Genomic DNA, 25,021 nt, shown 5'->3' with positions numbered 1-25,021 from the left:
ATGGGTCATTTTTTTTTTTTTGCCGTGTAAGCGGAGGTGGTTCCAGTTCGTGCGGCAGCGGCGACTGCCAAAACGCAAATACAGAAAGCAACACACCCCGGACGTGGCGTTTGTCAGCGCTCGTCGTTTTAGAGCTGTCATTATGTAATAAACGCGGCCGCCCCGACGCATCTCGCTGGGCGCGAAGCCGAGCGCTTGAAGCTGAATACGCAATGAGTGGCGGAGAAAACCATTTGCGAATGGGTGCCGGGCGCTAATGCTCCCCTCGCGCACCGCGGCGTGCCCTGTTGTCGCCTTTGCTTCTGCTGCTGCCGGTGGCTGGCAAACAGGCCGCTTTTTTCCGAGCCGCACTGGCTCTCTTTGGGAGAGGACTGAACTTGGGTAATTAGGTTTCCCCAGGTTTAGGGCGAATGGACACGCTGAAAAGAAAAGAGGCTCGTCCTCACTTTGTTACTTCATGACGGCGGTACAAATGCACATTCCGGGCGTCGCCTCGCACAGGCTGCCTACAGTCATGTTCACCGAATCCAATTGTTTTTTTTTTTGCTGCGCGCCGCTTTAGCTATTTTCTCAATAAAAGCCGTTATTGCTTTTAGTTTCTTCTGCGAAAAATTTCCAGAGCCTAGAGTCGTAAGAGTTTGTTGGTGAAATAATGTTGTATTTTGTGATAACTGATGCTTTATGTAGTGCACTTAAATATTTTCGGCAACCGTTGAAAACGTTTTTCTTTTGCCGAACGAGCTGCCTTGTTTCGTTATGTTTAGCAGTACATATATAAAAAAACGAACATTAACTTTCAACTGGCCGCAATCCGAGTCCTTTTGAAGTTTATGAGTGTTCAATAAAAACCCAAGTCTTATTGAGCTCGTTTGTTAAAATGAGAAAGCCGTCTTTACTGGCACGAATCGACAGGCCGATAACTGTCGGCAAGTATAAGCTGAATCTCAAATAATTTTCAATCGGGAATAATTTTCTACAGCATACTTCTCTTTAAATACTCACTAAAAACTGGTCACAGGTGCTGAATGTATAATGTTTAGGCGAAGTATATAGAAATCTGACTTGGAGCTTTAAAACACTCATGCAATGCGAAAAAAGTTCCAGACAACCAGAAGTTTACTTCCAGCATCTATTTCAAGGAGTGAATTTTACTTTCATTAGCGCTGTTCGTGCATATACGATTCCCTGCGGCAGAACATAGCAGTTAGACATCTCAGTTCTGGCTAACCACGTACTGCGTAAACTGCAAAAAATCCTTTAGAAACCAGCGCGTTTTCATGGCTCATTCCGCTCAGCTGTGGGTCTGTGTACATAGGCCAGACAGGGCGCTGTCTAAATGACGGACTCAGAGAGCATGTCAATTCCCTGGGCGCAAGTGGCGGCGCAAAGCTGTCTTTGCATTGCCTCAAATACGAACACTACACTGAAAGGAATAAGAGGAAACAGCAGTGCCGTCCTCTCCTCCGTTCTACAGTCTTTATCGGGCGAGCTTCCGATAGGCTGACCCGGGAAATTGTAGAGGCTCATAAAATTAGTAGTACGGAAGGCTGCGTGGGTAAGGCATCGGTAGCCCTTCTCAAAAAAGAACTTGCTTTTCTCCGAAATAGATAACCCGCTTTTGTTGTTCTATTCCTCTAACTTTTAATATGCCTCTGCTTGTGCCTATCCTTGATGCAATTTTTTACTGTACCTATGTGCGTGTTCTTTTTCCCACACGTGATACTGTGGAATTTGTACGCTAGCGCCCTTCCTGCTTCTTAAGGCGGTGTATCGTTTCTGAAAATACAGTTGCAAGTTCGCGCTCGTGTGTGTGCGCGTCTTTCGCCCTCCCGTCCTGCGTTATTCTGCGCAAAAGTTTCCTGAATACGTTCAGCACCTGTACTCACCCCATCTGTAACGCCTCATTGGTCTTAAAGGTAAATAAATAACAAGTTAAGCAAATAACGAAATAAATAACTGAGCACGGGGTCTGATTGAGGCAAATGTATGCTTTCAACGTTATACATTCCTAGTTACGGCACGCGGCAGCGAGCGTGGTTCAGCTTGAGCCAGTAGGCAGGCCCGTGCACTTTCCTTTCCTTTCTTCCTATCAGCAACAGCAGCAGCGGTGGTGCGGTTTTGACGGCGCGGTTCGGGTGTCCACCGATATATGTGAGACAGTTACTATGCCATTTCTTTTCGTCAAAGCCGGTTCGGGTGTCCACAGATATATGTGAAACAGTTACTGTGCCACTTTCTTTCTTCAAAACCAATTGTGAAAACCAATCTTCAATTCTTCGCCGTTTTTATGGAGGCAAAACGCTAAGGCGCCCGTGTGCTGTGCGATGTCAGTGCACGTTAAAGATCCCCAGGTCGTCGAAGTTATTCCGGAGCGCTCCACTACGGTACCTCGTTCTTCCTTTCTTCTTTTAATCACTCCTTTATCCCTTCCCATGCGGCGCGGTTCAGGTGTCCAACGAAATATGAAACAGATACTGCGCCATTTCCTTTCCCCAAAGACCTATTATTATTATTATTATTATTATTATTAACAGGTCAGTTATTGCTCGAGTTATCAAATACTTATTATTTCCATATGCCATGATAAACTAATACCAACACTGCACATTGAGATCGAAGACGAACCTTGGAGCTGGATTAAAAATTCATTAACCAACCCTTCTCAATTTGTAAACTTTTAAAACATGCCAGCTAGACTACACTTTGTGGTTTTCGGAGGTCCTCAGGGCTCTGTCGTTATTTTTCATGGTTGATTGTTTCTAATTTTTATTAAGAGCATCACCACCAAATTTAACCGTGATAACAAGATATTTGCAGATAATGATGCCATTTAGAGAGAAATTAATAGCCACAAATAGACTACTGCTCGTTGTCAATGATTGCATGAGCTAGTGGAAGATTTCAACCTGTGGAAGATAATTCGAAAATGTCTGTGCGCTTGACCCTGTCTGGAAAGAAGGAACCCTCAAGTTTCTCTTACTCCATTCACAGCGCTCCATATGCAAGTCTGCTAGCGGTAGCGGCACTCTTCTTGATAGGTTCATCATCATCGTCCCCCATCGTGACCTTCTTTTATCTCCTCTTCCCGTCCCCCAGAGCAGAGTAGCAGGCCAGATATTTATTTTTCAGGCCAACCTCTCTGCCTTTCCTATCAATAAACCCTCTCCCTCTCTCTCTCTAGTGTGATACTGTGGTACAAATATCTCGCTATCAGAATAATATCTGACCTTACGTGGGATGCACACATTGCTGATATAGCGCTCCTGCATTACGTTAACTGTTTTCTCTGAAAAGATGAATCCAATTTGCACGCACACGAACCACGCCCTTAGCACGTAAAACATTCATAAGGCCTATACAAAAATATGCTGACACTCTCTGGTTTCCGCAGTCAGTGACTAGCATCGTAAAAGCAGAAAAGGGCAGCACAGTACATCCTTGACAAATGTAAGCGCCCTGACTACATTTCTGGTCTTGTAGCTGTCTTTGGCTTTGTGCCTCTATAAACTAGAGCAAAGAACGTGCGATCAGATTTTCTGCAGCAACTGCTGCGTAGCACTTGGGTCAGTGTGTCAAAATTTATTACTTCTCTCTATCTCGACAAGCATGATACAGCATGTGCACACATTAACTATATTTGTATCGTAACAACATCTATGCGAAAACTGGATCACGCAGGCGCCCCGAAGGCCTGTTGCGAAACGGCGCACCGATGATGAAAGGCAGTCGTGTCCATTCTAAATCGCATTCGCTCCAGGGCCAGGGTTCAAGGGCGCACGGGTCCGACGTCAGAGACGACTGTCGCCAAGCGAGAACAAAGAAGAGTCGCCAGACATGAAAGACGCAATCACAGCGGCGGGGGCCACGTGGAAAAAGCTCTCATGCAAGCTTTATGCGTTCCGCAGGGCTTCTCTGTTTTCATAGTTTTTCGCCCCTTGCGCAGTTTCTTGCAATAAATTCTTAAATGAAAACCTCGCACTCGTTTCTTTTTTCTGCAGAGCGTTGACTTTTGTGAAATGTCATTTTTCAGCCACATGGCGATTCGTGTTTCAGGTTTATTTTTTGTGCATCATTACTTATGCGTCTTTTCTTTTTCTCTTTGTAAGCAGATTCGCGGTATTCAGTGGCCGCTGATGTGTTAACGGCTGTCACCCTTTGGTTTGACCGCTATTGCAGCTCCGACTCTATTTGGAAATTCATACCAAACGGCACGCGCAGTTATTGAACCTATGCACAGAAGTGGGTCTTCCCGCAGGGCTTTTGCGCTGTTTGGTTGACTCTTCTGCACAAAGCCCTGAGCTTGATAAGAATCGAAAACGTATATTTTATCGTGCGAAACTTTCAAGATACATCACATAACATGCTAGCTGCTCCCCTCTTGGACACCGTCTTTACGCTGACTGGCCTAGAAACATCACAATGGGGGGGAGGGGGGGGGGGACTTTTGCATGCGCAAAGTTTTCGCAGCTTTTCCCTCATTCGATTCAAACTGGTCACGGCCCCCCGAAAATGGACTCATGGTAAGTGAATGGCCGCGTCAAATAGACTCCGGGATCGACGCGAAAAAAAAACTATGTAAAAAGATTGCCGTTTACTTGTCAAACTGGCCGGTGAAGGCGACAACAGTATTGCATTTCTTGTCCTTTTCGCATTTATAAAGGCTTCATTTTCAGCGAAACTAGCGTCTTTTTCGTTAGAATGTGACGATCTATCGATCAACCGATAAAGCGCAACTTTGTTCTGCCTTAATATCTTTTTTAAAAAATTTTAGCTAGCGTTCCACGGGGACTTTCCTTGTCAGCTGTCACTGTTTTTTTCTAGTGCAGAACAAGTGTGCACAAAAACTTCTCTCTTCAGTCTTGAGGACACTGGTGCGATTTTCGGGCCTGATTTATTCAAAGTGTTTCTTTCTTTTTTTACGCTCCCAGCAAATAGCGGACGCGTTGTACAGGCTATGATCTGACATGAACTTTAAAAGTGTGGCTGCACTAAACGGACACAGAGAACAAACAGAAGTTGGCCAGTGTCGATTGGGTACCGGGTTCTAATCACTATCAGACAAGTCCCATTAAAAACACAGCATTAAAAGCTACAAAAAAGAAAAGAAATTCGCGTGTCGACATCGCATTTTCTCGGATCTCAGAGGCTGTGCCAAACCACCATTCACTTCAAAATGGTGGCAACTAGTCCTTTTTGGTTATGATTTCACGAGCTTCAAACGACTGGCTGGAAGATTTTTAAATGCAATTATCTCGGCAATAAATTAATATTTTGCTGCCAGAAAAACATTAATATAACCAAAAAAGTCAGAGAATCAATTTTCATTCAGAACAAACGAATGGAGTTGTCCTCGGTGCCCTTTTAGACCCAAGACACAGGTATTGTATTATAAGCAAATTTCTAAGCTAAATCATGGGACCGCTAGAAACAATGTTCAGATGTAAAATGTAGGCATCCTGCGCCATGAAAGATGGCGACGCGAACTAGTACAACGTCGTCTTAGTCTTAGAGAGAGAGAAAAGAATTTTAATGAGAAGAAAAAAGGAGAGGTCGGCTGGTCTTGTTCTTATGTTGTTTCAGTGACTACAAGGCACCCATAACTTGCTCTTGCGAAGTGGCACGTTGCTGCAACTACAGTGCGAGGCCACGCTTGATGCGTTTTCTGCGATCTCCTGGTGCGCGTGTATACTTTCAGCTCGCTAGAACCAGTAGATTACGCTCGTAGGTAACCACCTTCCACGACACCTTTTCTTCAACATCAACAAATAGATATAACGAACTATACCGTTCCTCGCAAGGATCCGTTCAGAATTTGCACTACAGTTATTAGTATCTGATCGTATTCGAGGCGTTCGAGCACGGCGAACACAACTTTGCAGTGGTGTAAAAACGCCTTCAGTGTGAAGGTACTGTGCGCTAAGGTCGGTTTCTCTATCGTATTTTATCGAGCACGTTTTCTTGGCGGAAATCGAACGCTGTATGCCCAAATATACTCACTTCTATACGAAGAACGCCGCAGCAGAACGTGACGAAAAGAAGAGTATGCACACATAGGTGACAATTTTGAACTTTAATGTATAGCTGCCAAACATACTTATGCATTTCTTTGAGGCTTAGAAACAGGACAGAACAGAAAATCGCAAGTTTTCGACATGAGAATGTATCTTTATGTTTAGTAGGCTACGTTTGTAAACCCTATTAAAAGTGATGCGCCCTGACTTACCGCCACCAAGGCTATGTGGAGCGTAACAGTAACTGACATTATCAGCTAGTGGTCGAACTACTGTTTCAACACCAAGGAAGGTCGTTTCAAGAAAGTACCACTAAAGTAAGGCTGGGTGCTTCTATGACAGGCATCCGCAGCAATTTTTTTTTTCCTGTGCTGACGTTGCCAACTGCAGAGCCAAATAGTTTCAATACTGCACATCGCCAGCGCTGTGCATGGTTTCACCTTCTCTGCCTATTTAAACAGACATTTCTCACACAACCTCGACCGCTGCTCTAATAATGGTATATTTGAGGTTTAACGCCCTAATGAGCTATGCGAGATGCCTTAGTGGAGATCTGCGGAATAATTTCGATTATATGGGGTTCATTCACCTCCGCAGACATTTCAGAGCGCACGAGTGTTTTGCGTTTCGCTTCAATCGTTATGCGGCCACTGCGGCTCCAGTTTGTTCCATGGACGCTTATCGCGCTAATGTCAGCGCCGCATTTCCCAAAAGATCGCCTTATGAAGCGCCCATGCATTCAAGCTCAGTTGGTTGTGAAATAAGAACCGAAAAACAGTGCAACAGCCAAGAATGTCAGCAGCTGCGTCGGTTGATGTGCACTATGGTATAGCACAGCACAGCGAAGAAACAGCGCAGGGTACGCACGGGCTATCTAATGGGTACAAGGTTTCACACGGCTTGGTGCTAGGCTTTTCAGGGGTGAAATGTTTGGAAAAACGGTCTTAGAATAACCTATTGCACTGACGGGTAAGTGATTCGTTTCGACGTCCAGAAACTTGAAAAGCTCGTGCGGTAAAGCCCACTTGTAGTACTGAGCGACGAGAGCTATATCGTCTTCTCTATCAAGGGGCTGAAACGGAGCTAGTAGAAACCTTGACATAACCTCTTTAACAGCACGAAGGGCACGACAACACAGAAAGAAAAAACGAGACACGAGGCCATAATAGCAACGGGAAACTTTACTGAAGCTGGACGTATTTAATGAGGTAAAACAGAAGTACGAAAAAAATCCTGCGGAACGCTTGGCGGTATGCAAATGTCGCTACTCCTTGTCACTGAAGCCGACAGATGGGTCGCTGACGCACTCGGTGCAATGTCATGAATGGCATACGCTTGGATGATTTCGCGCGTAATAACTTCTTTTTTTTTTGCCAAAATGGTGACGCTGCGCATCCTCTCACTGCATTCACACTTCTGTTTTGAGCCTTTCAATACGTTAAACTTGAGTAAAATTTCCGGCTGCTAGCAAATTCTAGTTATTGGTGCTTTTCTTTCTGCATTGCCGAGCTCTTCTGGCTGTTGCAGAGAATACCATGCCTTAAGTTTCTTGATCGTGCATTCTCTACACTGTGCTTTAGAAGCCATTCATCCTGTTTTAGAGGGCGAAACCGGTACGGTAACACGGCTTCCAGATGACACTCTCGTTGGGGCCGACAGTATGGTGGTCTCAGATGCGCTCCGAAACTGCAATAACTGCAGCATGCCATGTGGATGTCCCTTAACGCCATCGCATACTGGTGCGTTGCGGAGGCAGTATGCTGTGAGCAAGTCTAGGAGCACTTTTAGGTGTCACAAGATGTTCGTCACCGTCATCAGTTACCACATACTTACTTTGCATTTTCAACGGTTTTTTTCTTCAATCACTTTTCAAATATGAACTGATCATGCTTGAACAACTGCAGAAAACAACACGAATGCTTCCAAATCCAAGAGAAAGATCCCGCCCGCAGATGGAAGCACCGCACGGGAAGGCCATCCGACGAGGCCACCACTATACACGAGTTTTAAATAGGGCACGCAAACCGTGAACTGAAGGCCAGCAGAACCATTCTATGGCGGGAAGGTGCTGGCTTGCTGGACCACGGGGCATGCTCATACGGGGGCCGATTCTGCACCGGCGGATGACGACACGCATGCAGTCGTCAGCGCTTCCAAGCATTACTATTGCGAAGAACGTGTCCATCCCTGGGGTTCACAGATGACCACGGGAGGCACAAGACCTTTCCGAGTTCCTGCCTCTTAGAGTGCAGTGCTTCATTAGCCTTGCTTCCACAAATCAACCAACTGTATTTATTACTTAGGAGACTTTTTGATCAGACTCAACCTCACTAACTGCTTGTGGAAGGCGCTCCCCTGTCCATGCATGTGTCATCGCTATGGTATCCGTCGGTAAGGTCAGCAGTGAGGCGCCGTATTGTTCCAAGTATACTGCGAAGCGCTGGCGTTGCACTAATAATGGCGGAGTGATTTGCTCGGGGCATTTGGATCAAAATGTGTTTTATTGTGGACACTTATACCGGAGGGAAAGCAGTCTATGAAAGGCAGACACCAATCCGTGAACCAAGCAGTTGACGAAGATCCCTAATGAGTGTCTAATCAATCCCACTGTGGGGGGATTTGAAGAAGGCACAGGTCCGTTTCCCAAGCTGTTCTTCCTTTTTTTTTATCTAGACGGAAACAACATGTGAGAAGCTTACTCTTAATTTACTTGACGTGTCCATTGTAGTTCTCTATGTTGCGCATAGCGTACTCTGTGTCGCAGCTCTGTTTTGTGGTGCATTACGTCTGCAGATCTAGCGCGATTTTCACCCCTGGCCAAAAGCAATTACCGCGCCGCTGTCACGCACCAACCTCTCTTTTCATGTCTGTGCACAAGCACGCGAAAAGTATGAAACCGTGCCACTTACATCGGACCCTGAGGTTGACGGCGTTGCTTTCGCCCATGCCTTCGGCGTTGGTGGCGGTGCAGGTGTAGCGGCCACGGGCGTGCCTGTCCACCTTCTGCAGCACGAGTGACTGGTTGCTGACGATGAGCCCCGCCGACGTGTTGGTGGCCAGGTCGCGGCCCTCGAAGCGCCAGCCGATGTCACTCACCCACGGGCTGGCCCGGATGTCGCACTCGAGGAACACGTCGTTGCCCTCCTGGATGTGCTGGTGCCGCAGCTTGCTGCCCAGCCGAAGGTTCAGCTGGGGCACGTCTGCACGGCGAGAGAGATGAATCATTGGACCATGCTTTCGAGCTACGCGCTCCAGAGCAGCCGCAGCTTCTGGTGGATAGCAAAAGCGTGTTTCGGAAAGCTACAACACAGGATTCCATTCGCGCCCAACAGAAATCCTGTATTGGAAACGAAGTCATTTCTAATTCCTAAAGAATACGCCATGTTGAATTTAGTGCGAGTTCTAGGGTAAGTTTTTCTAAGGAGTGCAAAATGGTCGTATAAACGCAGGTAAGATTTCTTGTTACGAGAAGCGCCATTACCATTCTTCATTTGCGGGAGGGCCACCAAATATCGGCTGAGCTCAAAGAGCAACCTTTCTGCTGAATTTACGTCGCATGAGTAGCGAGTGCTTGACTTAACTTTCAGGTTTATTATTACAAGTCAAGTTTCGCTATAAATGCGGCCAACGGACAAGGTTGGCATGCTGATCTTAAGCGCAAAAAGAGGCTTGAACAGTCGTTCAGTCACCTGACGCACGACAGCTTGGCACTAAGCGTAACCTTCGCCAAATAAACAACAACGTGAGAAGTTTCTTGATAAAGAAGCTAAGCAAAACCTCGGAGGCACTTTTTCGGTGCCTCCTGGTACAGAACTTGATGCTGCCATTAGCATCCGGTCGTTCCCGGCACCGCATCACTGGCCAGCACTGTCACATGCTGGTGATGTTCAAGACTCCTTGCACGAAATACCGCACTGTCCTTTGACTGACCACTACGGATGGGAGTCTGGATGCAGACGAATGTGCCTGGCGCACAATGTCAGGCTCTCGGAAATGGACGTCATGAAAGATGACTTCCTCCTCCCAAGAGAGGATGGAACATTGCGGCACCACGCATTCACGCAGCCCCTTATAGAGAGAAATTTGTCCCGGGGGTTTCTCAAGGAAACGTACATCTACACACATATATGGGTCTGCACATACATACTCGCGCCAGAATTGAGACCGCGTTCCTGAAAGCTGCTGCCCCAGAAAATGTGAAGGAATACCATCACAAAGAACGCACAAAACGCAAAACAGAAATGCTCATAGAGCTTTTAATCATGTCTTGTTTCTAAAAACGTAATTTGGAAGAATGCATTCGTTGAGCCGGATATGGCCGGACACAGAAAGCGTCAGGGTTAGGTAGTTCCCTTTTTCATTTTCACATTTATCCGATGTCTGCGCTGAAGAGGTGAGACATTTTTCAACGCGGCACACACTTATTAATCATCATCATCACTGTTAATTATGTCGACTGCAGGACAAAGGCCACTCCCCCCAGGTAACCATGTCCAGAGGCGGCGGCGGCATCCTCTTTATCCTTACAAACTTTCTAATCTCTGCGATTATGTGGGGGCAATAAAAGTTGCAGGGCACACAATTAGATTTTGTCCGTGCAGTGCCAGCGGTTTTGCGGCAGGTACAGTACATGGGGAACGGAAATGGAGGAGGTGGAGCAAGCGAAGAAGTTTCCTTAAACATTATGTTCTCACTGGATGATTGAAAGATAACTATTAATCCACCCCACCAGGAATGTGACCAGGCACGTAGCCAGGAACCAGGATCGCCCTCGTAGCCCCCCTCTCGGATACTTGCCTGCGTCCCAGCCACTGTGCATTTCCAATTATGATGGAAATGCAAGATGGAGGCGGCCGCCAAGGCCGTCGATACATTGTGGAGCTGCCAGAATAAACAGGGAACAAAAGAGAGAAATACGGAGACGAAGACACGCAGCGCCTGTTCCTTCCGCAGGATGTCACCCACCGGTGGCGCGTGCAGGAAGCGAGTGTATGGAAAGCGCTCGACACAGAAAGAGGCGGCGCTTGAGCTCCCGTCCGCGCATGCAGAGAAGCGATACCGTGCGGTAAGCTGAGCACGGTGCCCAGACCGACCTGGCCGAGAGCGGTGCTAGCCTTATTATTGATCAGGATGCGAATGAAAGAAGGACGGATGATCTAAGGCAAGAGACGGCGTCTGATATCGCAGCGGAAGGAAGTCAGCCGCGACGGCCGCGGGATATGAGTCGTCGCCATCAAAGCCGGCTTCTTCGCTGTCGTTACAAGTATTTAGCAACAGGGTGCCAATTTCCGAAGAAGAACATCCTGATCTATCGCAGTAACGTACGGTTGAGATTCCTTGCAAGTTTTCCCAAGTAAACGCGGTCGAGGCTGAAAAAATAACGGACGCGTATGCTGTAATCTCTGCAGTTAAACAGCTGAAGAATCTTGCGCGGAAATCATGTTTGCCTAACGTGATCCAAACTGAACAGCTAAGAGTTAGTTTTTACAGGGTTGGCAGCAAACCAGGATGCTATAGAAGGCGCTGCGAAGGAACCAAACGACGAATGTTCGACAACAAATGCTTTAGGTCATGAGTTCTGCCTTTCTGAATATGTGTGTTTCTTCTCTGCGAAACCACCTAACAATCTGACAAAAATTTTCAAGAATGACACTGGACATTTATTTCAATACTACATCGATTTATGCCGAGCTCCCAGCGGGAACTGTGGAAGGCGATGTCAGTAGGTCCACACAGCAACAAACCTTTATTCAGGTGCAATCTTCCAAGGCGGAAGCTGCAGGAAGTAAAATTTCAAACTGAGAACCGTGAAAATAGATGTGAACACACAAAAAAGCAGCCTTTCGACAGCTAAAGGAAGCAACTTCTCTGCTGTCTGGTGAGCACAGTTAGCGGCGAATGAGGAGGCCGATAAACGGAGATGAACGTCCGCCGCCTGAGAGCCAAAGATAAAGCCCAGCGTGCCGACTTTCGTACACGTGAACAGGCGGCCCATCGAAGACATGAGTTCACCTGCTCTTCTTGCTTGTCTGCAGCAGTAGCAGCATCGCACAGCGAACTCTCTGAGGCCCCGCACGTCGTAATATCCCAGACAATGACAGGTGCCCTGCGTTCACGAAGAAAGGAACACAAATACCAACCAAGGTGACCTGCCAGACTAACGCTAGCGGTGAGCGCTAGCGTGGGGGTGAGCGCTAGCTTTGGAGGACACAGATATGAAGAGAACAAAAAAAAATGGAGGTGCTTGAGCTCTGGTTAAACCCGGAGTAACGCGATAGCTACAGCTGGCCGAGTGGAACTTTCTCAGTTAAATTACAAAGTCACTCTTTCGCCGCTTCGTCCCACTTAATACGGCGCATGCGCGCAGCTGTTGCAGTTCAGTTTCGCCGGCGCGCCGCGCCGCCAGCAGCAGCAGCTGCTCCGCATCACGTGACCAGCCACGTGGTTAGCCACAGTTTCTCACAGTTTTATCTGCGATTAGTTGTGAATATTGAGTGCAAGGCGATAACTCGTTGTTCTCATCATCCTGGCTTTACCTGCGTGCTCGTATGTGTTCGTGTTTCACTACTGCTATGCGTGTTTAACAACTCCGCATCAGCAGCTGCTCCGCATCACGTGACCAGCCACGGCACCGCGCCGCCGGCAGCTCCTCCTCACCACGTGACCATCCACGTGACAGCGTGGCGGCGCCGCCACCGCCACGGCGCTGCCACGCTGAAAGCTGCAAATGCTACCGTAATGTAGCTATAGCTACCAAACGCAGAAATATGCTTGCTGTCTCTTATTGTTTTAACGCCAAGCAAGTCGTACGCAGAACTGCAGCTGAGTCGGGAAGCAAGCAAACGTTACGTTGGAGGACAATGGCCATGCTTAATGCTGCGATCGAGAGTATGAGAAAACGAAGAAAGCCTAGATTTGCTAACGGTGTGAATAATTTATGATTGCGCGAGAGTGCCGTGAAAAACGAATGGACCGCAGAAGGAATGCCAAAATTTTCTCTATAACGAAGTGGGCGGTGACACAAGTCATAACCATTGCATATACATATGAATACCTCTATTTCATGCTATTTCACTCTGATCGCAATGTTCAAAGCATCCTATTCCAGAGTTTCTCAGCGCTGGTACAGGAATATTTCAATAATGGAGTATTTAATTACTAATACTCACCCTCCCATGCACCGCCATAAGGTTACAAAGTCCAAAAGGACGAAAAGCGAACCAGATGGGCGCAAGACACGCGAGGAAGCCTGAAGCCATGACAGCGTCACACAATCTAGCGTGCAGAAGCCCAATATTTGCAGAACAGAGTGGACAAACTCTGCATGCTTACGCAGAAAATGCACCCAGAAGGAATGAACGGAGTAAAGCTATCTGTGCCTCATATACTCTAAATGAATCCTGTGTGTACTGTGGAAACATATGCCATGCTCCAGCTTCGAAAATATTTTGACCAAATCAGAAATGTCATCCCATTTGCGTCTCATAGGGATTGCAAAAAGTACTGCTCCTATTATCGAGCCACTAGCTACAAGTTTCTAAGCAGGTGTTCTCAGGAGGAAAGCTTGACATTTGCGCAGCTTTCAGCCTCCGCGCATACACATGTACTGCTGGTGTCTACTGCGTGTCTGATATGCCGCGGTGTCAGGCACTGTACCGAAGACCGGCGGACACAAGCCGCCCATGGCGCCGCCAGTGATGCTGGGGCGGGCAACCCACTGCGCCATGGCGTGATTCCTTTCTTTCAAAGACACAGCACTCAAGTGTCCAAATGTGTTTACTGTGTGCCTTCTCGTTTTTGCCGCCGTATGATGGGTTAAGTAGGTACGAAACGAGTAAAAAATTCTTTGGAGTATGAAAAAAAAACGCTGAGCCTTTAAACTGGTTGGGTGACAGTGGATGTTTTGTTAATATAATAAAATCTTATCTTCGGATTGTTGCACAAAAAAAAATGAATCCCTATCAGATATTTACACGTTCCCCTGAGTGCGTGTCCCTCTTTAAGACAGGAGAAGTCACAATCAGCGTTCATAGAGCTGTGATAGGACCAACGAAGCGGAACCCGTAGTTGTGGTTCCGTGCCCTTCAGCGTTCAGAGATACGCGTCACAGTGGCATCGTACCGGAAGAGGCAGGCACACTCACAGTGGACTTCGAGCTTCCATCCGTCCTCGATGGCGCTGCCGGCGATGAGGGCGTTCTCGGCGCGGCACGACAGCTGCTTGCCGGAGTCCTCGCTCACGGGCACGAAGGTGAGCGCGCTGGTGCCGTTGGCCTGCGAGGCGTTCATGCGCACGCCGGCCTTCCACCACTCGACCACTGCCGGGGGCCTCGAGCCCGCAGAGCGGCACCGCAGCGTCACGGGCTTGCCCGCCGACAGCGGCCGCGGCTCACCCTCGATCCACACCGACAGCGGACGGACTGCACAGCACAGGTTATGACATTTAAAAAAAATGTACTATTTTTTTATTGCCGCGTTCAATGCATGGTAAAGACAGGCGCCCGCCAGGTAGCGGCATTACAGAGAGGCAGCAGTTACGCAATGGTTGATGCGTACAAAAAATAGAGAGAGGCAGCATATAAGGCTTCATGTTCTGGAAAGAAAGCACTTTGTACGGCGAGGCGTTCAAAATTCACGCTGCGTAACACTAAAACGTGTTATTACAGTGTCTGCTGAGAATTATTCGTAATAGATGGCTCTCGTCGGGAAGTCCATGCTAAAATGCACACGAACCTCTTGTCAAAACAGGGATGTAGTCACACAAGATTGGATGGCTTGAATCGCGACAGACCCTATGTACACAATGCCCCATGTCTTCTAGGTGTCCAAGTATATGGAAGAACACAAGAGTGGTCATGAAGAAAAGTAATGGTAAAGGCCAGAGTTGGTACGTTAATATACTTTTCCTGATTATCTATCCCACTGCTATCAGCTTTGCTGAGTGGCCCATGCCCTAGATGGAGGCAGTGGTGGGTGGCTTTGCCTCACCGGTAACAAGCGGTGAGGAGGATAAAAAAAGAATAGAATTGAAATGGTAGCTTACAGTTGAGGTCGACGGTGACGCTGGCGGAGACCGGGAAGGAGATGTTGTTGTTGGTGGCCAAGCAGGTAAAGGTGGCCATGAGGTCGTTGCGGCCCAGCGAGGGCAGCAGCAGCTCGTTCCTCGATATCCCCTGAGAGGTCACGTTGTACTGGTCGTCCAGAAGGAACGACTCCCGCCACCACGTGACCACCGGCGGAGGACTGCCTGCGATACGCAGTCACAAAGCTATACCCTTAATGCGCCGAGACGGCCGGTGCGGCTCTATAATTTCCACAAGCTAGCCTATTTCAGCGAATCCGGACAAGAGTAAGGATAACCGATGAATAAGGTTTTATCCAATGGCAGCGTTCAAGTCATAGTACAAAATTAATCAGGCCGGTGCAACACAACGAGCCAATGTATTGATTCACATTTCCGCACAAAGAAAGAGACAGCTACCCAGGATGCAGAGTGGCACAATTTACTGTAATTGAGGTAGAAAAAGACATCTGAATTAAGTGATGTAAAACAAATAATATATCGCGGTAGACGTCTACATATTGAATTAGCCCAGTTGATAAAGGAATGCAAAGAAGCTGAGGCAGAAATGTAGGCTGTAGACTTTTCAAAGTTGCCACATGAAGAAAACTGGCATTGTGCTAGCCCGATATCCTCTGCTGGTGCGATTATAGGTGCTCTATATTTGGTCGAAATCCGCTGCGCAGTTAAAACCGATTACGTTCTTTAGCAAGTGCGTAGCCATTTGCTGAAATTTAAATTTTAAATATGTACTGTGACGCCGCTCAACAATGGGAGTGAAACGTGAGAACGCCAAACTGGAGACGAATTTCTATGTCTGAAAGCATGACATAATTGCGTGAAGCATCTTTGGAACATATACTAGGAAACCGCAAGTACTATTCCGAACCCATGCAGAAAAAAAAATTGTCTGCGGTTTAGCTCTGGTTAACCCTAGTTGAATTGCGGAAGCTTCGTTTCCTCGGCACGTCGTCTATGCAGCGTCTCATTCCTACGTTCTAGAGAGCTCAAACCGGTCTCTTCCGAAGTTGAAGAGTCACTCCGGGACGCGGCACGACTTCTAGCCGCATCTTCGTTACGACGCTTCTCAAGTCGTGCGGCGCGTTTTTCTGGCGTCTCTTGAGCGCGTTGTCGCTTCCTCGCTTCATTCGGTTGTTGTTTCGTCTCTTTCGAGCTCTCCATAACGACTACAATACACTGCTGTTGTCGCTGTTGTTGCTGACAGGAAGAAAAAGAAAGAGCACGGGCCTGCCTACTGGCTCAAGCCGAACCACGCTCGCTGCCGCGTGCTGAAAGTAGGTGAGTTAAAGTATAGGAGAGCAAAGATAGAAAGAAAAACTAGGTGCGCGCTATTATGCCCCGGGCCGATGCCCGAGGAAGATTCACTGAGGTGAAGCGCATATATATATAATATATCACCAAAAATTGCAAAACATAATAGGGCGAAAAAGGCTGGTCCTCAAGCCGAAACGTCGTGAATTAAATCCTGTTATGTTTTTCATTTTTTGGTGATTTTATATTATATTTACCAAATCAGCTGCCAGAAATCACTTTTGGCGCGCACACACACACACACACGCACACACACGCACGCACGCACACGCGCGCACACACACGCACGCACACACACGCACGCACACACGCGCACATGCGCACGCGCACACACGCGCACATGCGCACGCGCACACACACACACACACACGCACACACACACACACACACACACACACACACACACACACACACACGCACACACACACACACACGCGCGCGCACGCACACACACGCACACACACACACACACACACACACACACACACACACACACACACACACACACACACACACACACACACACATCCTGCGAGAGGCGACACCTCCTCTCCCTCTACCCCAGCGGAGCACATCTGGTGGAGCGAGCAGCGACGGCAGCGGCATCGACGGCGGCACCGTCTATCGGAGCGCGGCTGCGGCGTTGCTAGGCAGCGGCGGCTCAAGGTTGTTCGTGAGCCCGCGCATACGGCTGTAGTGCGCGATGAGCCGAAATGGCTCGCTGGCTGGAGTAGTAAAGCTTAAAGCGAAAGCCGTTAACCCCAGCTTAAAGGGACGCTGAGAACCCTTCCCAACTTTTGTTCATAAATATCGATGATATGATTCATTCGGAGCATCTGTATGTTGATGCTTGTCGCGCAGTAAAAGACGCATTTATTTTTGTAAGAACTGCACTTGCAGTTTTTCATCCGCTAATTGAAACTCCTGTCATCTGCGCCCTAAATGACTCCGTGATCGCCTTTTGAAATTGCATGGCGGTGTATCCTAGCCCCTAGATTCCGCGGCTAAAAAAAAAGACTGTGTTCTGGAGGCCCCGCGGGTCTTATTTTTTTTTTGTATAAAATCGGTCGACGATGTTGACATCTGTATTTCATTATTTCGGTGGCTTTTCTAGCTCAGAGGGCCTCCGTTTTTTTTAAAGTAGCGCCTGTGTTGTTAGAATGCGGCAATCTATCTTAACAGGCCAGCTTAAATTTGTCCATAGAACATACACAATTATTTTCTGCATAAGAAAAGATTCAGTGGTTTTAATAAGAAAAACAAAGCACGCTGCCCCGCTTCATGTCACACAGGTATACATTATGTGATCATGCTGTGGCAAACCACTGTCGGCACGTACATTGAGGCGTGTTATAGCGCTTTAGTCTCTTGTAGCTGCATATTAACAAGACGTACAGCGTGAAGAGTAAGTGAATGCCAGAGTGCTCGCGGCTTTACTCTTCAAACAGATTCTGAAACAAACATTACCTCCGTAAAATTACTACCAACGCACGTTTTGAGGACAGAGCACGAGCAAGGAATTAAGTGCTGTTATGTAACTTGAACGTTTCGTAAGCGAAAGAATGTCCCGTATAAATCATCATTACTAGCCCAGCTACGACCACTGGAGGACATAGGAGGCCTCTTCCAGATCCCTCCAATTAACCCCGTCGTGGGTCAGCTTAGGCCACCATAGCCCGGCAGTCTTCCTAATTTCGTCAACCCTCCAGAACACCCCTTTAACCAGAGGGATTAGAGACCTTTAGCATAGCGCGTGTCACCGCTGGTACCGCTTATCCCGTACCGGGCGCCGCCACTGCGCATGCACCGGTTGCCCTGAGGACGCCAGGAGGCTACAGGCATCTGCCACCTGCACACACGCCTGTCACGTCGGGGCTAATCACCGTGTGCGCTCTGGCCGCTCTCAGTGCGCGGTGAGCGGTAGCTTTTGCGGCAAGCGCTATGCTAAAAGTCTCGATTATCGGTTCGGTGTCTTCTGCAGAACATGTCCTTCCCTGTCTATTTCCATTTCACCAGCAGCTAATAGGAGTACTTCATATTTCCGCATTAGTGAGGCAAAGTGCCTAACGTAAATATAAAACGATGGGAGACGGAATTTATTCGACTGAAACTCTAGCCTTAACAGGTAGTTTCATAAAGAAATATTTTTTGTCCGCTCTCACCATTCATACCTGTCTATAAGTGATATCTTCTTTATGTTGCAGTAAAGTCTATAGGAGTGTTTTTCATGTCAGCTCCTAAATCTAATACTACACCATGTAGCACTGTATCTAAACCCGTCTTTTTTATTGTTGCATACAGTGTGGGTATTTTTTAGTTATCGGAAGAACCTTGTTGTGCTATCAGTAATTTACTTAGAAGTCCTGAAGATTGTCTTCCATTGAAGCTGGTACGAGTCTTTGATGTATCTAAACCCGTCTTTTTTATTGTTGCATACAGTGTGGGTATTTTTTAGTTATCGGAAGAACCTTGTTGTGCTATCAGTAATTTACTTAGAAGTCCTGAAGATTGTCTTCCATTGAAGCTGGTACGAGTCTTTGAATGCATCCTAAATTTTAACGTACGGATTCACTTTATGAATACAATGGCGGTACATTTCGTACAGTTTATTTTTAAGTATCCAGGTGATCTGCTCAGCGCAAGGGTTGCCGAGATATCAATGTGCACGCTGACCTCTTTCGGTCTTGAGCGTGCACGTGTGACATTCACTTACCTCCTTCGACTTGGCAAACCAGCAGCAAGCGGTCTCCCTCGTTGTACGGTCCGATGATGCTCTTGCTCGGAAGGATCTCCCCGTTCTGGTCTGTTATGATGGGCTCGTTGGGGGGCACTGCAATGGGCGAGCAAAAGTTACAGAAGAGCCGCATACAGGACCCTAGGCTGGTGGAACACTGGAGCAATGCACGCCTCTTGATTTCACTTTACGAAAGAAAATGAAGAAACCTGTCAGTCACATCTCTTTTCCTCTCCCCCCCCCCCCCCCCCCCGAAAAAAAAAGAACAGTAAAAAATTAACGAAACTACTCAGAATGTGACACAGAACCACTTATGTAAAATGCAATGGCAACCAAGACTGGAATAGTGTGGTGTCAATTTCACCATTGCGTGTGTAGTTATACTTCATGGACCATTACATCTGAGGTTTGAAACATCAGGTAGGAACCTATCTTTCAGAGACAGTACAAATGTTGCACAGTTTTGTTCAGAAAAAAAAATCTTCTAAATTAGCGTTATTCAATATTCGTTACGAATGCAGAATAATTAGAAAGCATTTGGTGGTAGTGATTGAGCATTCGTAGTAACTCTGGGGTCTTTCTGCTCACACAAATTCAGTAAAACAGGATTGTAGAACACATTTCAAGACAACGTGGGTTGAAAAGCCACCTAACATGCATGAGGAATATATCCATTCAACAAAAGAGACCATCGCTTCTCGGAGGAGAAAGAAAGGCGGAAAGGTTAACCGGGAGAAGAAACTGATTCGTTGCCCTGCATGCACCAGGGAAAATGGGATGAGATGATATACGGGTGAAGGAGAAAAGGGAAACAAATTCACCCCACCGTGAACATTTCCTTTTGGCGCAGGCAACGCCACTTTCTCGAAGAGAACAGTTGTGGTTCTCAATAACATTGCAACACTTCTAGAATATTAGAATGATTTTGCGTCAGAATAGCAGCGGCGTTCATAAGGACCACTGAACACATCGCATTATTACGAACTACAGCAGCGACGAGACATCTACGGGCCCGTTGTTGCCATTTCAACATTTCAGCGCGTGTCCGTAAAATACCAATTCTTGCCAACAAAATACGCCAACCCGGCTACAGAGATTTCGCTGGCTGCAACAGTCGACTAAAACAGTCGACAAAAGCGCGGCTTCGGCCGCTTTTCCGGGCATTGGTGCTTCTACGTGCAACTGGCATCGTTCAAGTTCTTGCGGCGTCGTTGACACGCTGCATAAGCTCGGTTGACATTGATTTCCCTACAACTATTTGCCGGTGGAGATGACATTCCCACCAGGGCTTTTTATTCTGTGTTTTCCATGCTTCTTCGAGACAGGTATACCCCCTATAAAAGCAAAGATGACAGCTCACCAATGCGTTCAGTGAAAAGGCAGGAAACAGCGAAATGCAAACGGAACAAAGAGAGCAGGCGTCAGACGACTGCGCTGTTGAGGAAAAACGTAAGAAACGCCCGGCATGTGGCTGTAGCTAAGAGGCTGACCCAGAAAACAGGAGTAGAGCAATAGGCACAGAAGATAGTGCCCGATATAGGGTAAAGGGAATGCACTGAAGAATAGAGAATTGAGAAGACAGACTACTGCGCGGGCGTCTGTCGTCTATTTTTCTGTTTGTCCCGTTTTCTTAGGGCAGTTTCACGTCTTTTCACCATCCCCTGTGTCTACAACCACCACCAAACGTCGCCAACCAGCCCGTGTCAGGCCTCTCTTTCTGGCAATGTGTCGCGTATTCCCCGCTTTACCGTCCATGGGCAATCACTCAAGATAGCCCGAACAGAACAGGAGCTCGTGCCGAACTCTCGTGCATCTAGAAATGAAAGACAGTTCTTGCCAGTTTAATAGCGAGCGTCTTGAGTACTGCCATCAAAACTCAGTTCAGTCTACGTGGCTGGAAATGGCATTCTCTCTTTTTTTTTAAGTGTAGTGCTGTCCTACACGCACTGTTTTTTTTTTTTTTGAACAAGCGCCGGTTTATTCTAATAAACACATTACCTGATGCCCACAATAGGCTTCGCTGTTAGTTATATCTCTTAAGATTTGTTGCATGTCACGGACATATGGACCATCTTTATAGCTATATCTGTACTGACTGCCGAATAATATTGTAATATGAAGCACACAATAGTATTTTCAAGGATAAGCCCGCATAATTTTGATAACACATACATACGCCTGACATGCAACAGCTGCTTTTATGTTTTTTATTATTTTACTAATTTATTTATTTACACATACTGTTGCCTTCCGCAGCAAGACATAACAGGAGTGTGTACATATAAATGCAAACAGGTTACAGGAATGCGCCCAAAATAAAAAGTATAAATCAGAAACATCTTCAGCACATGTGACTGGGTAATCGATTGGCAAATTCAGCATGTGGCAGTGCACGAAGTGACCCATCCAGTGAGTTCCATACTTCTATGGTTTGGCTGAAAAAAGAATATTTAAAAGAATGTATTTATTTATTTATTCATTTACCCACAGCGCCACAGTGGCATTACAGTTGGGGAGGGGGGTAAGTTGTACAAAGCAAAAAAGAATTATTACAGGGGCAGTCACAATAACAATGCAAACACTTCATTGTCAGTAATATTAACAAGAAATGAAGACAAAGCATTCCATTCTCGAACAGTGTGAGGAAAAAACGACATCTTGAACATATCGGTTCTTGACATGAATTCGCGCACTTTATGGTTGTAATCAACCCGCTCGGATCTGTAGTGTGGATGATGAAAAATGTACTTATCCCTAGGAATAGCAATCAAATTGTAATATGTATTATGAAAAAAAATTAAGCCTTTGCTTTCTCCTTCTTACTTCAAGGGGTTCCCATTCTAATTCTTGTTTTATGTCAGACACACTAATGTATTTACTATAATTCCCAGAAACATAGCGGGCCGCTAAGTTCTGAACTCTTTCTAATTTTTGTCTGTCGGTCTTTGTCGGCGGGTCCCATACAGTACAAGCATATTCTAGCGCGGACCTATTATACGTTTTAAATAGTAAATCCCTAGAGTATTGCGGAAGCGTTCTCGTGTTACGGCGCAAAAAACCCAAAATTTTGCAAGCTGTAGCGGTACTGTATTTAAGGACTGTAGCGGTACTATATTTAATGGGCTACTGCGTCAAGTGCATGGTGCAGAAGGGTTAGTGGGATTAATTGGGGCTTGTATGGATATGAAGCCGTTGACAACCTTGTGAAAAAGAATGGTGCGGTCACGCATGCGTCTGTGCGCAAGGGAAGGAAGTGATAAGATGGCAGCATGAGCTCAAAGAGCGAAAAAACTGTAATAACGCCTATAAATAAATCTGATTGCTGTTCTTTGAAGAAACAAGTTTTTTTTTACATCACGCCTATGATAGGGTGACCAAACAGCACACGTATACTCAAGAATTGGTCTTATTAGGCACTTATATGCGGTAAGCTTGCACTCTTTTGGGGCAAGTTTCAGACAGCGCTTTAGGAAGCCCAGTTTCCTGTGTGATTTGGAGCAAATTAGGTAAATATGCCTATGCCACTTTAGATTAGGTGTGTATGTTACTCCCACATACTTGTATTCCTTTACTTGCGATAGGTAATTAGACCTATTTTTATAAGTGTACTTAAATCGGTCTTTTTTTTGTTCGTAAATGTCACAACAGTTTGCTTGAAATGAATGAACATTTGCCATTTCTCACTCCAATCGCAGAAAAGTGAAAGTGCTTCATTTAGTTTCTCTATATCAAGATTCGATGAGATATCAAAATAAAGGCAGCAGTCGTTGGCATATAATCGAATTTTAACCTGGAAGTCACCGAGAGCTGTAATAACGTCGTTTATATAGATAATAAATAAAAGTGACCCTATAACAGACCCTTGCGGCTCCCCAGGCCTTACCTTAATGCTTGATGAATCTTTTTTTAATGCGGATTTAACGTCACAAAGGGACTCAGGCTATGAGGGACGCCGTAGTGAAGGGCTCCGGAAATTGTGACCACCTGGGGTTTTTAACGTGCACTGACACTGCACAGTACACGGGCCTCTATAATTTCACCTACATCGAAATTCGACCGCCACGGCCGGTATCGAACCCGGGTCTTTCGGGTCAGCAGCCAAGCGCCATGACCACTTAGCCATGGCGGCTTCAATTGAATTATTAGCTTTTGGTGACATATAGTATCAAAGTCTATAAAGATGGCATCGATCTGTTTTCTAATGCTCAGCGCTGAAGTGACGTCGTGCGCGAATTCAACGAGTTGTGAGATGGTGGAAAATCCTGCACGGAAGCCATGTTGTGCATTGTACAGGATGTTGCGCTCGGTTAGATATTGGAGAATGTCATCATCATCATCATCATCATCATCAGCCCTACTACACCCACTGCAGGGCAAAGGCCTCTCCCATGTCTCTCCAATTAACCCTATCCTTTGCCAGCTGCATCCACCCTTTGCCTGCAAACTTCTTAATCTCATCCGCCCATCTAACCTTCTGCCGCCCCCTGCTACGCTTACTTTCTCTTGGAACCCACTCCGTTACCCTTAAAGACCAGCGGTTATCTTGCCTTCGCATTACATGCCCTGCCCAAGCCCATTTCTTTCTCTTGATTTCGACTAGGATGTCATTAACCCGTGTTTGTTCCCTCACCCACTCTGCCCGCTTCCGATCTCTTAACGTTACACCTATCATTTTTCTTTCCATGGCTCGCTGCGTTGTCCTTAACTTAAGCTGAACTCTTTTCGTTAGCCTCCACGTTTCTGCCCCGTAGGTGAGTACCGGTAAGATTATGCTGTTGTACACTTTCCTCTTGAGGGAAATTGGTAAACTGCCACTCATGATCTGCGAGAATTTGCCATATGCGCTCCACCCCATTCTTATCCTTCTAGTTATCTCCCTCTCATGATCCGGATCAGCTGTCACTACCTGCCCTAAGTAGACGTATTCCGGCACAATTTCTAGGCTCTCGCTGCCAATTGTGAACTGTTGTTCCCTTGCTAGGCTGTTGAACATTACCTTGGTTTTCTGCATGTTAATTTTTAGACCCATCGATCTGCTCTGCCTGTCTAACTCGTTGATCATGATTTGCAGTTCACCTCCTGAGTGACTCAGCAAGGCAATGTCATCAGCAAATCTCAGATTATTTAGGTATTCTCCATTTATTCTTATTTCCAACTGTTCCCAATTCAGGCCTCGAAATACCTCCTGCAAACATGCGGTGAACAGCATTGGCGAGATCGTGTCTCCTTGCCTGACGCCCTTCCTTATTGGAATTTTATTGCTGACTTTATGGAGGACTATAGTAGCTGTGCAGTTGCTATATATATCTTCCAGTATTTTGACATAAGGCTCTTCTACCCCCTGATTACGCAATGCCTGTATGACTGCTGAGGTTTCCACTGAGTCGAATGCTTTCTCGTAATCAATGAAAGCTATATATAGAGGTTGGTTATATTCTGCGCATTTCTCTATCACCTGATTGATGGTGTGAATATGATCTATTGTAGAATATCCTTTACGAAAGCCTGCCTGATCATTTGGTTGATTAAAGTCTAACGTTGCCCTGACTCTATTAGCGATTACCTTAGTAAATACTTTGTAGGCAACGGATAGTAAGCTGATCGGCCTGTAATTTTTCAAGTCCTTGGCGTCTCCCTTCTTATGAATTAAGATAATGTTTGCATTCTTCCAAGCTTCTGGTACAGTCGAGGTCATAAGGCATTGCGTATACAGGGTGGCTAGTTTTTCTAGCACGATGTCCCCTCCATCCTTCAACAGATCTGCTGTTACCTGATCCTCCCCAGCTGCTTTTCCCCTTTTCATTGCTTCTAAGGCTTTCTTTACTTCATCTTTCGTTACTGGCGGGATGACGCGGGAGAATGTATTTATGCGGTAAAATTTTCG

The 25,021-nt window shown here is 46.5% G+C and overlaps 1 protein-coding gene across 2 annotated transcripts in view; it reads right to left on the bottom strand.

Moving 5' to 3' along the window:
• LOC144136337 (cell surface glycoprotein MUC18-like) overlaps positions 1–25,021 on the bottom strand; it is a 435,727-nt gene that overhangs the window by 43,170 nt on the left and 367,536 nt on the right. For both annotated transcript variants that reach the window (XM_077668585.1, XM_077668586.1), the window contains exons 3-6: positions 19,117–19,233; positions 15,054–15,257; positions 14,155–14,430; positions 8,921–9,211 (exon numbers count right to left, since the gene is read on the bottom strand). In XM_077668585.1, the coding sequence (XP_077524711.1) occupies positions 8,921–9,211; positions 14,155–14,430; positions 15,054–15,257; positions 19,117–19,233 (888 nt within the window). The remainder of the gene's footprint in view (positions 1–8,920; positions 9,212–14,154; positions 14,431–15,053; positions 15,258–19,116; positions 19,234–25,021) is intronic.

Source organism: Amblyomma americanum, chromosome 6, assembly GCF_052857255.1.
Source record: "Amblyomma americanum isolate KBUSLIRL-KWMA chromosome 6, ASM5285725v1, whole genome shotgun sequence".
NCBI lineage: Eukaryota > Metazoa > Arthropoda > Arachnida > Ixodida > Ixodidae > Amblyomma > Amblyomma americanum.
The sequence above is the reverse complement of the archived record's forward strand: the minus strand, read 5'-3'. Positions and strand labels throughout refer to the sequence as shown.